Source organism: Acinonyx jubatus, chromosome A2, assembly GCF_027475565.1.
Source record: "Acinonyx jubatus isolate Ajub_Pintada_27869175 chromosome A2, VMU_Ajub_asm_v1.0, whole genome shotgun sequence".
Classification (NCBI taxonomy): Eukaryota; Metazoa; Chordata; class Mammalia; order Carnivora; family Felidae; genus Acinonyx; species Acinonyx jubatus.
This window is the reverse complement of record NC_069383.1, coordinates 15,032,244-15,046,680: the sequence shown is the minus strand read 5'-3', so window position 1 is coordinate 15,046,680 and position 14,437 is coordinate 15,032,244. Positions and strand designations below refer to the sequence as shown.

At 37.5% G+C, this 14,437-nt stretch overlaps 1 protein-coding gene across 5 annotated transcripts in view; it reads left to right on the top strand.

The window, feature by feature from the left end:
- UBN2 (ubinuclein 2) overlaps positions 1 to 14,437 on the top strand; it is an 86,439-nt gene that overhangs the window by 45,810 nt on the left and 26,192 nt on the right. For all 5 annotated transcript variants that reach the window (XM_027075572.2, XM_053218023.1, XM_053218021.1 and 2 more), the window contains 6 exons: positions 1,518 to 1,636; positions 2,139 to 2,252; positions 2,837 to 2,980; positions 3,706 to 3,756; positions 5,860 to 5,902; positions 9,819 to 11,369. In XM_027075572.2, the coding sequence (XP_026931373.1) occupies positions 1,518 to 1,636; positions 2,139 to 2,252; positions 2,837 to 2,980; positions 3,706 to 3,756; positions 5,860 to 5,902; positions 9,819 to 11,369 (2,022 nt within the window). The remainder of the gene's footprint in view (positions 1 to 1,517; positions 1,637 to 2,138; positions 2,253 to 2,836; positions 2,981 to 3,705; positions 3,757 to 5,859; positions 5,903 to 9,818; positions 11,370 to 14,437) is intronic.

Below are 14,437 nucleotides of genomic sequence, written 5' to 3'. Positions count from 1 at the left end.
CAGGAGAACAACTTTTCATACATTATAAAATATTTTCTAAGGGGCATTTCAGATTTGATGTTTGGTTATTTAATATTCCTGTTCTTCCTGTGGCAGAAGACATCTATCTTAACCTTTGATTTTCTTCATATGGTTTTATCATGTATTCATTCTTTCTTTCTTTCTTCCTTTCTTTCCTTCCTTCCTTCCTTCCTTCCTTCCTTCCTTCCTTCCTTCCTTCCTTCCTTCCTTCCTTCCTTCCTTCCTTCCTTCCTTCCTTCCTTCCTTCCTTCCTTCCTTCCTTCCTTCCTTTCAATGTTAATTTTTTGAGAGAGAGAGAGACAGAGCATGAGCGGGGAAGGGGCAGAGAGAGAGGGAGACACAGAATCGGAAGCAGGCTCAAGGCTCCGAGCTGGCAGCGCAGAGCCCGATGCGGAGCTTGAACCCACTGTCTGTGAGATCATGACCTGAGCTGAAGTTGGACACTCACCTGACTGAGTCACCCAGGCGCCCCTGTCATGTATACTTTTAATCCCTAAATACTATATTATTTGATTTTGCATGTTTTTGAGCTCCGTATGAATGGAGTCATACTGTCTCCATACTTTTCCTCTGCAGCTTGCTTTTTTACACTGAACATTATGTACCTCAGATTTAGCTATGTCTTTACCTGTGGAGGACTCCAGTTGTACTGCTCTACAGTGTGTACACTGCTCCATTCTGTTAATACATCCCAGTTATTGTGTCTTTTTTACGGCTGATGGATAGGTGGGTTGTTCCCAGGCAGATAGTCGCAGCTACAGAATTAGGAAGTGATCACCTAGGAACCCTGATACCGGACGTTCACATTTCTTTTAATAGGATTTTGTAGCAGACACTGTAACGTGTGCAGTAATGTTTGTTAACTGGTATGCATGAAAACAGTAAGAGTCTTCCAGTTTCCTCTTTCTCTTTGACCTTGACCGTGTAACTGCTTGCAGCGTAAGTCACAATTGGTAACAATAAACGAAAGAACAGGATGCCAACGTCCAGTCGGTTGTCACCCAAACCAAATTATGTGTTCTAGTGTTGCAAAGCAGTATCTCCTCTCATGGTACCCCATCAAAATGGGGATCGACCGGTAGTAGTCTGCATAGTGTAGATTTTGTTCTTTACTTAATTTTTTATGACATTTGAAGTGTCCATATAATTTCTTGGCCAAACGTGGGGCATTTTTAAAAATGTAAAGGAATACGTTATGTGTCAACTCTACTCGAATAAAACATTTTTTTTAAAGAAACAAGTGTAAGGAACACTATTAATTATGCTGGGGTAATTACCAGGCACAAACTAGGATTCTCGTTGGCTGCCTGGGAAGTATGGTCATTCTAATTTTATATCCAGTGTGCCTCCTGAAGACTGAGTGCTGTAGAAGAAATGTCCATATTTAAATATGCTTACATTTTAAATCTGTAATTAGTGTCTTTTGAGAATCTGCTTGCAAAATAATTTTTTGTAAATGTATTTAAAAAAACTTGTAGTATTTTTTCCCCCCTCAGGATGATCGTTTAAGAGAACCTCTGCAAAAACTGAAACTGGCTGTTAGCAATGTCATGCCTGAACAGCTATTTAAATACCAGGAGGACTGCCAAGCTCGCAGTCAAGCTAAGTGTGCCAAGTATGTACCTCTTCTGTTTGGACTGGCTTTTGCATATGAGAAATATTTTTAGCTCTTAGGGATTGGTCTTATGTGGACTTTATCACCAAATAGAAATCCACATATGCCACTGAAACAGTATAATTGAATATTTTCTAAATGACACAACACTTCCCATTCAGTTGCTTTGATGTCAAAAGCAAAAGTTCTGTTGATCTAGTGGGTGGGTGTGATGAAAGCAAGAGCTGGCACTGGTCGGGTATTTCCCATGTCACCCAATTTAACTGGCTGAAGTATTTTCTGAACTCAAAGATAAGTAATCATGCCCTTAAATGACACAGCTTGAAGACCTAATTTACCAAACTACTTTGTGATGCTCTTCAAAATATTATGTATAAAGGTAGATTATTTACTCTGCCTTTTGAGTTAACATTCAGTTAAGCAATTTAACAGGTGTCTCTGGAGCATATCATAGGCACTGTTGAGTTAGAACTTCGCTTCATAAAATCTTTTTCATTTTTAGGTTGCAGACAGACGAAGAACGAGAGAAAAATGGATCCGAGGAAGATGATGATGAGAAACCGGGGAAGCGTGTCATAGGACCAAGAAAGAAATTCCACTGGAATGACACCATCAGGTAAAATTTAACCAAAGCCTTCACTTTTAACCAAATGGACAATGCGGAACTAAGGTTTCTAATAAAAAGAATATATAGTAAATGGAAGAGTAGATTGGCAGCAACCAAAAATTGGTGTGTAGGAAAAATTTATTCAAGAGAAGTTTGATTTGGTCCTGGTATCTTTAGAGTGCTCTCACTTTTATTTTCATATGCTACTTTCTATAAACTAATCTTCTAATTATTAAGTCAGTCATATTGGCTTCAGAAGGTGAAGTACTCTGTATACATCTGTAATCAGTCATCTTTTTTGACCAATATTTCTGTACCCCAAATAGAGGATTTGGTTGCAGGACTATCCCTTTCAGTCTTTGGTGCCTAGATGAAAGGTATCAAAGGAAATTGTTTCATATTGGGGATTTGGCTGTAGTGCAATGAGTGATGTGTGTTAGAAATTATTTATCTTCATGTCATCTGAATTCTTGAGATAATATTCTTTATTATTGCTGTCAGATTTATGTGCTTAAAAAAATCTGTTTCAAACTTACTTTTCCACAATTTTGCAGTCAGATTTATATATAAATATATATTTTTAATCTGTTTAGAACTTTGTTATGTAACCTTGTTGAGATCAAATTGGGATGCTATGAGTTAGAGCCAAATAAAAGCCAGTCCGCTGAGGATTATCTTAAATCCTTTATGGAGACAGAGGTGAAACCATTGTGGCCTAAGGGCTGGATGCAGGCAAGGTAAGAAATATGACATCCTAGATTTTATTTTACTTTCTTATTGTTGCTGTGTTTAAAGATACATGTATAGAGACAGATATGTGACATTCATTTTGCTAAGAACCTAGTGTGTTTAGCGTTCTCTATAGTCCTCTCAGATGATCTCTGCTTTGAAAACTTCAGGCACTGAAAAGACAAAATGGTTAGTCACAGGGACGTGGAGATACAGAGATACACATAAAGGTGACTTTTTTGCCAACCACTTTCTCTTTTTTTGCACCTGACTTTGCTAATAGAGAAAATGGGTGGAGAGGTAGATGGCTATAAACTTTGGGAGGGGACTTCACATAGGTATCATGAAGATAAGCCTAGAGCTGAATACAAAATTGAGAGTGTAGAAATAGAGACACACAACCTTGGGTTCTGTTGTCAATAGTCAATATAGAGTGGTGTCTCAAAAATGCATAGTCGTCCAATTTAAACCATAAAGCGTTAAGAATGTTAAGATAGGCAGCTGTCGCAACCAGTTAAATCAACAGAAAACATCTTTTGATCTGTTAAAAGATTTAAATAAATAAATCTTCTGTAAAACTCCCTGTAAGATTACTGAATTTACTCTGTGCCATTATAACTTCCATTTGATAAATAAGCAAGTAATAGACTGTTGAAAACCATGTGAGTAAAATGAGAAAGTGGTTATCATTATCTGTTACACAAAAATAATTGTGTCCTTTTAACTTTTGCAGAATGCTTTTTAAGGAAAGTCGGAGTGTACATAATCATCTTACTTCTGCTCCGTGAGTAAAACAGACTCCATAGTTCTTCATTTGTTTTTACTCACATTATGTGCTTTAGTAAACAAAAGTACTATTTATTAAATGCTAGGCAACATAGTACTTAAATGTACATTTAGACGATCTCCATTTTACTACTGCCTTTTTTTCAAAAAGAATCATTTTTCTGTTGACCTGAGACCACATTTATCTGTTTAATAGTTCTCAGGCTAGTCTCCAAACACCTGAATCTATGCTGGCCTGAGATCTGGCGGCTAGGAGCCATGTAGACAGGAAGCCTCTGATGGTTTCCTTTGTTCCTGGGCCTTCTTCCCTCCAGTTATTTTGTGTCCTTTTTCTTTCCCTCTTAATGATGATCAGCATAGCTAACCTGTAGCTTTGTGCCTTCGAAGACAGTTTCTTACACATACCTACCCTGCCTTGCCTTGCCTTGCAGAGTGCTTCATTCTACAAAAGTAATCTATTTTTCATGCCCTTCCCTTCTGTTCAAAACTGGGTATTTCCCTAGTGGTATGATTACTAAAGAAAAGTCTCTGATCCTGGTAGGCAGTAGTAAAAAGCTGGGTTTTTTGTGGTTATATTTTTGGGTGAATACTGGTTGACTCAACAAGAATTTTATATTTACCTACAACTTAGGGCTATTTCTCTGCACCATAGAAGTGTAATAGTAAGAGTTAATAAAATATACAATTAGCAAATCACTGAGAATTTACAGACCACTGTAATTCAATATTCTAAGAGGTCTGGTTAACAACTGGGTAACATTACAAAACTCTCCATCTCCTTCTGTACAATTATAATGGAATTTTTTACAACTCTTAGGAAGAACACTTTGTTAGTATACTATCAGAGTTATGTTGGGTTGATTGTGGTTTTTGGTTCTTGCTATTCTTGTTTATTGAGTATAAATTTGGGATAAGTTTGGTTTCATACACATAGGTTTACTTTGTTGCTGGTGGTTTAATTATCCTGGGGTGGGGGGTATATATATATATATATATATGTGTGTGTGTATGTATTGGTGTCAATAATATTTCTGGTCTTTAATTTCCCTATAGTTCTAAAATCACAAATGTGTTACAATTCAGGTATAAATAATTCATCCCTTTAAATCTAAAGCATATATTTACATAGACCCTCTCTTCAGTTTTTTAGGTGGCTTTATTGTTATGACTAACTTATGTTTTGTTTTGTCTTGTTTTGCTTTGTATCGGAAAGTACAAATCTATGGGATGTGTGGGCCTGATATCTTTTGCCCCAATGGTCTTTATCAAAAAAACTTGGAAAATTACTGTCGCCTTAATGAAGTTGTAGATTGGCAGTTTTAATCAAGATATTTGTTAATTTAATGGATGACATTTCAATTTAGTGAAGTAGAAATACTCAGTGTGAGGTATTTTAGCTTGTTAACCCTTTAGTTATTCGACAGACATTTGGGTACTTTCTCCTCTTATGTAACACATAAGATTTCTGTCTTCAAACTTTTTCACACTGGTTCCCAAAGTTTCCAGGGTTGCATGGTATTTTACTTGCCTTTTATCCTCCTGTCATTTTGACATTTTTTATTTGAATTCTCATATTAAAATAATTTTCTTTAAAAAAGAGAATTTTATTTTTTTAAATAATACCTTATTTACAAGTTCTTGGCATTGGTTCTTCTCAAATTATGGTTTAATTTGAGCTTGAGATTTCTTGAAGATCTGTTTTCTTATAAATAATTATTAATTCTTACCAGTTCTTTGAAGTGGGTCTTCTCAGGCAGCTTTGTTACCCTATCTTCAGTTATTTTTTTAATTCTATTTTGATTATTTACATTTAATTTTTAAAACCTTTTATCATCTACCGTTCATATTTTGCTAATGGTTCAGCCTTTCTTCCAGTTAATTGAAATTGGAGGAAATGTTGCTGTATATTCATATATAAACTGAGTGTGTGTGTGTGTGTGTGTGTATACACATATATAAATACACACATATGTATAGTTCCTTCATAGAATTTTCCAAATAGCATAAGAAATTATTTACCCATGTAATGGCAAGATTAGAATTTCATAATGAGTGACCTAACTGCTACTGAAATGACCTCCTTTTTAATCTGTTGTCTTAGGGCAAAGAAAAAGGTGATTCCTGCACCTAAACCCAAAGTGAAGGTAAGTATTGAACCAAATCTTTAATTGGTCATAATTGAGGAATGTTGAAATACATTCATAAGATGAAAAGGATATATGGTATTTATCATAGATCAATAGGTAGTGTACTCTTAAGAAGAGTGTTTTTAAACTTTGTAAAAATCCTAGAACCCCTGTATTTCCAAGAATAGATGACTGTGTGGTAGTGGGAAATTTGTACACATTAATTAAATTGTAAGATTTAACCTCATACAAGTTAGAAACACTATAAAATATAACAAATATCCTTTAAAAGCACAGCTGAGATTGTAGATGTATAAGAGAAATCCCAAGGGCCCAACGCAAAGAAGCTACCAGCGTGTTAATATGTCTTTGAAACTTTGGTTGCCTGTAGGGGTACTTGCTGATTTTCATCTATCACTTTATGATTTATTTTCAGATTTCTTCTCAGAGCACAGGAGATAGGGTTTTCTTGGGCTTATATAGATTAAGAATTAGACTGAAACTCTGCATGAACCCGGACCTTCAGAGGGTAACACCTTTGGTAAAAGAAAGAACTAGAAAAATTCACTCGCCAGCAGAAAGTAAGAAACTTGTGTGTCTTGGCCTGAGTCCTAGATTAGGGGAAGGAAGTCCTCCCTGAGAATTTAAGGAGTTCAGGAGTTTAATTTATACTACCTGCAAGATCTGGGAAATCCTCAAACTTTGAAAATAACTTAAAGGAATTAGTATTAACCCAAGGCAATTGGCAAATCAAATTTTCCTTGAAATAATGCAGTCTCATAGCAGGCTTCAAAGGCTTGCCACATATATACTGTGTCAAACATGAGCTTACAGTCTGAAAATACAGATTACACAAGGAAATGAATTACTATGAGTGAGAGTCAGCAGAAACATCTGACAGAATTAAATCCCTGAGAGGGCCAAGTGACGGACTTACTGGGTTTCGAACATAAAGGAATTTAACTTGTTTAATATTCAAAGAAGGAGAAGACAGGATAAAAAATATCACAACAGACAAAGCAGTTGAAAAAGAACCAGGTATAATCTCTAGAAGTGAAAACCGTAATCATTGAAAAGTAAAATTACAGAGAAATCCCACACGCTTTATTTAGGTTTTGGACTTTCCCTATAGACTTCATCTCTTTGAATAGATGAGTTTCTTTGCTTATGAGGTATGGCCAGAAGGCCATCCTTCTCTGTGGCCTTCTTAACTTTTAATATTAGAGGCTTTGTAAGTACGAATAGTCCTCTTTTTCTTACATACCTCATTTGTCTTCTAATCTAAATAATGGTGAGCCAGTATTCCATCACATCTGTTGAGTTCATGCTTTGTTTTGACACATTATTTTTAAACTCCTAATGCCCTTCATAAAGTGTTTGTTAAATTTTACATCTATTCAAACATAAGACTAATTTATCAGAATTCTGATGTTGACAAGGATGGTATAGGGAATTCCCTGTTTTTGCTTGTTTGTGTCTTTGTGATTAAATTATTTTTTCCTTTTCCCCAAATGGAAAAACTGTATCGCCGATTTGTGTTTCTCCTACCCTACCGCCCCTCAAATACCTGTTTTAATTACAAAGATAATACAAGGAAATACATTAGAAAATGCAGGGGTGCCTGGCTGGCTTAGTTGGTGAAGCATGTGACTCTTGATCTCAAGGTTGTGAGTTCAAGCCCCACATTGGGCATGAAGCCTACTTTAAAAAAAAAAAGAAAGAAAGAAAATGCTAACAATACAGAAAAATAAGAAGGCAAAAAGTATAAGTATCCAGGAAAAAAAAAAGCTCCTACTTTCTGGTACAAACCCACCCTCCCTTCCCTCCGTCCAAACACCTGTTCATTTATTCATATGACTTAACATTTTATAAATGGGTTAGTTTGCTTTTTGACTCAAGTATATACCCTGAACAATTATCTCTGCCAGTATAAATTTACACAGTACTCTGCTGGGTGGATTTAATGTTATTTTTATAAAGAAAAAATTAATTTGGGGGCAGCTGGCTGGCTCAGAAGAGCATGCAACTCTTGATCTCAGGGCTATGTGTTCAAGCTCCACATTGGCCCTAGAGCTTACTCTAAAAATAAATAAATAAGGGCACCTGGGTGGCTCAGTTGATTAAGCCTCTGACTCTTTAATTCTGGCTCAGGTCATGATCTCATGGCTCATGAGATCAAGCCCCACTTGGGATTCTCTCTTCCTCTTCTCCTCTCCCACCGGTGCGTGCACTCTCTCTCTCTCTCACACGTGCACGGTCTCAAAATGAATAAAAACTTAAAAGATAAATCAGTAAAAGTAAAGCCAGTTTATTCATTAAAAAATAAAAAGTTACTTCAAAAAGCAGTTTTATATTGGTAACACTACCAGTATTATTCTGATACATTCTCCCATCATCAGTTTCTATACTTTTTTATAAAATGAAATTTTCACTAATCACAATTAGATGGATGGCATGTCAAAGCAGACATGTTTTATGCATTACCCATTCATATCTTAACAATTTTGACCTTAATGCGGTTATACTACAGAATTCTGAGAGGCAGTGGGGTTTTCAATCAGGGCTTTTGGAGTAGCAGCTTAGAAAAATTGCTGAAGAAGTTAGGGTTTAAAGCATTTTTAACAGCTGATTTACTGTAATACAGTAGAAGGTGATAGTAGAGACACTTCCTCTCCATTCTTTCCCCACTGTGGTTAAGGTAAGTGTTGTGGTGATATAAATTGATACACAATTTAAGACTTTGGGTTTAGGTTTATTTGGGTTTGTTTTTAAGAAACCAATCAAAGAAACTTTGAAATGATTTTTATGTAATAGTTTTATTTCTTCTTAATTTTAAAAATGACATGAGTCAGATACTTTATATTTCTCTTTTAAGGGAAACAGTTACTTTTTAATTCTTTTGCTTTTTGAATATTTTAAGCTGTGCTTTATGGGGTGCTTGGGTGGCTCAGACGGTTAAGCGATGAAGCGTCTGACTCTTGATTTCGGCTCAGGTCATGATCTCACGGTTCGTGAGGTTGAGCCCCAAGTCGAACTCCGCACTATTAGCACGGAGCCTGCTTTGGATTCTCTCTCTCCCTCTCTCTCTCTGCCCTTCCCCTGTATGCGCGTGCTCTCTCTCTCTCTCTCTCTCAAAATAAATATATAAACTTAAAAAAGAATAAACTGTGCTCTAATTCTCTTTTCTCTTACTTGAATTTTAAGAAGGTTAATTTTTTGAAAAAACAGACAATATTCTCTTAGGTATTCAGAATTTTTTAATTTCTAATAACCCTGTTTTCTTAGTATATGGCCTTGCTCATAGTACACATTTAGTAAATACATGTTGAATACATTACAAACGATTTCTACCATGATAAATAGAAGACATAATTTCGTATGCTTGGACGAATCCCAGTTTGATGTACTACTTTCTCTACGTATGGCTCTGGGTGGCTCTAGCACAGGGCATACAGAGGGCAGAAATACAAGGAAGCAGAAAGCAAGGGTCAGTATCCTAGCAAACCATTCTATAGAAGAAGGGTGGAGTCTTAGGATAAATGCAGAATTTCTTCTAGGTGCAAGGAGAATAAAAAGAGAATAGCCTCTGAACAGACGGATTTGGAATAGCACGTGAAGATCTGATGTAGGTGGGCAGGGTGAACGGGGTTTCACCAATAATGTAACTAGTATGTGAACGTTCCTTTGGCTTGGTTTTAATTTTAAGTCTTCTCAGAAGAGCTTACTAAGGTATGGCAGCTGTTTGCAATGTATCAGATGCTTTGGCTTAGGAGCACAGTTCAGTCAGGAGCTCTATCCTCAGACATGTTTTGGTTTTTACAGTCTATAAAGATTTCCAGTGGAATTTTAATCATCGTGAGAATTTCTTAGTCCTTTAAAAACTGATACTTAATAATTCATTTAATTTTTTCCAATATAATGCTGTTTATGGTAGGAGTGTAGTCCAAAAAAGGACCAGAAAACTCCTGCATCCTTGGTGGCTTCAGTTGGTGGTCCTTCAACGAGCTCTAGCACATCTGCCGTGGCCTCTACCAGTTCTAGCTCTACACCAGCCCAGGAGACCATCTGCCTTGATGACTCACTAGACGAAGACCTTTCTTTCCATCCACCTGCACTGGATCTTGTTTCTGAAGCTTTAGCTGTTATCAACAATGGGAACAAGGGCCCTCCGGCTGGCTCAAGGATAAGCATGCCAACTGCAAAGCCTCGTCCAGGACTGAGAGAAGAAAAGTTAGCAAGTATCATGAGTAAGCTGCCATTGGCTGCTCCTAAAAAACTAGATTCTTCTCAGACTGCACATTCATCAAGTCTTATTGCTGGTCACACAGGGCCGGTACCAAAGAAACCCCAGGATTTAGCTCATACTGGCATCTCTTCAGGCCTTATTGCTGGTTCTTCAATTCAGAACCCTAAAGTTTCCTTGGAACCTTTGCCAGCCAGGCTGCTTCAACAAGGACTACAGAGGTCGAGTCAGATTCATGCTTCTTCCTCTTCACAGACCCATGTTTCCTCTTCTTCCCAAGCCCAAGTTGCTGCCTCCTCTCACGCTCTGGGAACATCAGAGGCCCAAGACGCTTCTTCGTTAACACAAGTAACAAAGGTGCACCAGCATTCAGCTGTCCAACAAAACTATGTGTCTCCATTACAAGCAACCATTAGTAAATCACAGACCAACCCAGTGGTGAAATTAAGTAATAATCCCCAACTTTCCTGTTCATCCCCGCTTATTAAGACTTCGGATAAGCCACTTATGTACCGCCTTCCCTTATCTACTCCCTCACCCGGAAATGGTTCTCAAGGGTCCCACCCCCTGGTTTCTAGGACAGTACCTAGCACCACTACCTCCAGTAACTATTTAGCCAAGGCTATGGTGTCACAGATGTCCACGCAGGGTTTCAAATCTCCCTTCTCAATGGCTGCATCCCCCAAACTTGCCGCATCTCCAAAACCTGCCACATCTCCTAAACCCTTGCCCTCACCTAAGCCTTCTGCCTCACCCAAGCCCTCTGTGTCCACTAAGCCTTCAGTATCAACTAAACTTATTTCTAAATCCAACCCAACTCCCAAGCCTCCTGTACCCCCAAGCTCTTCCAGTCCAAATGCACTAGTAGCCCAGAGCAGCCACTCCAGCAGTAACAACCCAGTCCATAAACAGCCCAGTGGGATAAACCTCAGCAGACAGTCTCCCACCTTGAATTTGCTGCCCTCCAGTCGTACTTCAGGCCTTCCATCCACAAAAAATCTTCAGGCCCCTTCAAAGCTAACAAATTCCTCACCCACTGGAACTGTTGGGAAGAACAGCTTGAGTGGAATTGCAGTGAATGTACCTGCCAGCAGAGGTAGCAACCTTAACTCAAGCGGAGCCAATAGGACTAGTCTCTCTGGGGGAACAGGAAGTGGAACACAGGGTGCTACTAAACCGTTGTCTACTCCACATAGACCATCCTCTGCCTCAGGGTCTTCAGTGGTAACCGCCAGTGTGCAGGTATGTATGTTCTGTGTGTTCGCGTGATAAAACGTAAGCTCGTTTGATTGTTCTCTTCAGTCAGTTTAATAACCATATACATACAGAAGTTGTTTGTAATAGTTTCTTACAGCTTATGGCCAAGGCATGTTCCTGATGTTGACATCACAGTAATGGGGATACTTGGTGGATGAGGTTTCTGTTGGGATGTGGATTCCCCTCTCCCTCCCCCCCCCCCGCCCCCCGTAAAGTAGCACATGCGTACTTTCACAGTTGTTGAAAAACACATAGTATGAATATTTAAAACTGTATGTTGTCAAAGTCCAGAACAAAGCCGTAACTTAGGAGTTTAATATACTCTCACTTGTCTCCTTTCTCCCCTGTTCTAGTCCCTCCTCTCCTGCTAACTTTGATTTTTTTATTTAGACAGATTTATACATTTGTCAGGGTTTTTTCCTTTAACCATTTGTCTTTTCAAGTAAAATTTTTATTTTGCATTAAACTTGCAGTTATTCATACATAATTCTCTCTGTCAAATTACTGTCAATAACCCTTTTATATACCAGTTTCCCTTTTGTGAGTTTTTACTTTACATTTATCTTGCAGTTAGCAGAGTGCCTCACTCAAGAAAGGAGTCTTTTCAAGAAGGCTAACGTAAAACCTAGTTTCCCTTAGCTCTAGCGTACCTGATAATTTCTGTGCCATCACGCTTGAGTATGTATAGACTTCTTGGGTCGCTGTCTCCCTCCCAGTGTTATAAGTACTGTTCCACTGACCTTTGCTTAGTATTTAGGCTTATGGAGAAGTCAGAGGCCATTCTGATTTTTTGTTCCCTTATGTGTGTTTTCTCTGCCTAAATGTTAGTAAGACTTTCTCTTTTTACTTGAAATTCAGGTATTCTCGGATTATGATTAGATTTATGTATAAGGTTTTGTTAACTGTACCTAAAACATGGTGACCTCTTTCAGTCTTATACCTGGTGGCTTTTTCAGCTCAGGAATATTTTGTTCTATGCGTGTCATTGTCTTTTCCGATCCATTTGGCCTAGGTTTTGTGAGAACTCTTTATCACTCATATATTTCATCTCTCTCCTTTCCATGTCATCTTCTCTGTCATTGTTTTCGTCTTGCTGCCACTCCTTGTATTCTGAGACTTTGTCAGATTTGTCCTTCATGTGACCAGTTTGATTTCTTTAATATTCTTTCTCCCTGTTCCCTGTCCCCAGAAGTAATACGTATTCACTGTAGGCAAATTCAGAAAAAAGAAAAATCACCATCCTCCCACCGCTGTTTATATTTTCTGGGTGCTGTTTGAGATTCTTGTCAAGAAAATGGGTTTTACATAATCTGTTTCATAACAAGCTTTTAAAAAATACATAACATTTTATGATGTGTTCTTCAGTTCTTAAATGTTTTTTGAAAACAAGACTTTTATTGATTTGTGGAATTCTGTTGTCTAAAAAAGTACTGCTTCCTGTTTATGTGGAATAGGAACATCTAATGAAAGAATGTTTACCTTAGTGTTTGTAAATATTTCTGCTATTCAGTACAAGCTAAGCATCGGTATTCATAAACAAATGAAACCCAGATCATCACTCTGCCATCCCTGTAGGCCTAGGAATGAATTCATTGTAGAATTCTAATAAAAATGAAATTCAGTTAACTGATACTTCATTAGTTGAAATCTTGGACTCTCTGATGTTTTATCTATTAATTTTACTTTTATCAGAAATAAACTAGCAAACACTGATTAGGGATGGCATGTTAAAATTCAAGTTATAAACTAAGGTCTGGAGAGTTAGTTCACATTCTTACTACTTTTTGATGTTTATCTTTAATTTGAGTAAAGGAGAGATTTATAACAGAAATACCAGTTCCACTCCTTCCTGGTGTCAGTTACTTTTAATTCCCCTAGGTTTTTGTGTGTTTTTAAGTATGAAACATGGATGAAGACAATTTATTCATTTCAGTATTAACTTTTAACTTCTTGTCACGATGAGGCTTTTAGCTCGCTTTATCCCTTTGCCATTCTCCTGAAAGAGTAAAATTACAGCCTTTGACCATGTAAACTATTGTCTCTGTTGAGCCTACTCATAAACTATGGTTTCATTTGCTTTCTTAATACAAGTTTTTGGCTTTTTTTCTGAAGTTAAAAATTCGCTTTTCCCCCCCTTCACTTAGGAATTTAAAGCTAAATCTTCCTCCATTCTTTGTCATCTCCAGTGTCTATCAGTTCTCTTTCCCGCCCGCACCCCCATCCTTCTTGTATTTGATCATTTATCCCGAGAGAAGCTAGATACTTGGCATAACAGTTGGTTTGCCATCAGGGAACCTATATGGCAGAATTTGTGTTTCCAAAAAAGAACTGCTTCCTTCTGGTTTTCTTCCTTTCTGAAACGACTTTATGATGTGAAGGCCTTAGCGTTCCTGCCTTCAGACTGACCCTTTTTGTTCTGTCTTACTGGTTTGCCTGAAGAAAAGGTCAGTAATTGAATAGGGTTGTTGGTAAGTTGGGGAGGACCGATGCCTTTTGGTTTTTAATGTAGCCTCTCTTTGAAACCTGGCGGCCTCTAGATACCTGTTTCTCTAGCGCTCTGATGCTAAAAAGAGATTCCCTATCCGTGCTTGCAAAACATTCAGTTCCTGTCTGAAAGACATCTCCAGCTAGCTGTTCATTTGCAGCGTGAAAAGGACAGGTCCTGAGTATTTAACAGAAGTTAAAATCTTTCTGGGTTCAGATTATCACCGCTACCTTCTTTCTATTTAATAACTTTCTGCTCAAGGCTTTCCTCTTCTTTCTAACCTTTCAGCCTGTCGATTTTCCATGAATTCTGTCTTTGCCACTTTATAATTCCCAAAATAATTCATTCCTTAAGCAAATGTTTATGAGATGTTTAATATGTGCCAGGCGCTCTTCTAGGTGCTGGGGAAATAGAGTGAACATCATGCTCAAGATTTCTCTTCTCAGGGAACATATATTCCAGGTAGAGAGAGAAACAAAACACAAATCTTTAAAAAATATTTTAAGTGTTATGAAAAATTAAAACAATAATATGATAAAGTGTGATTGCTGCTAACATAGATAAGGGA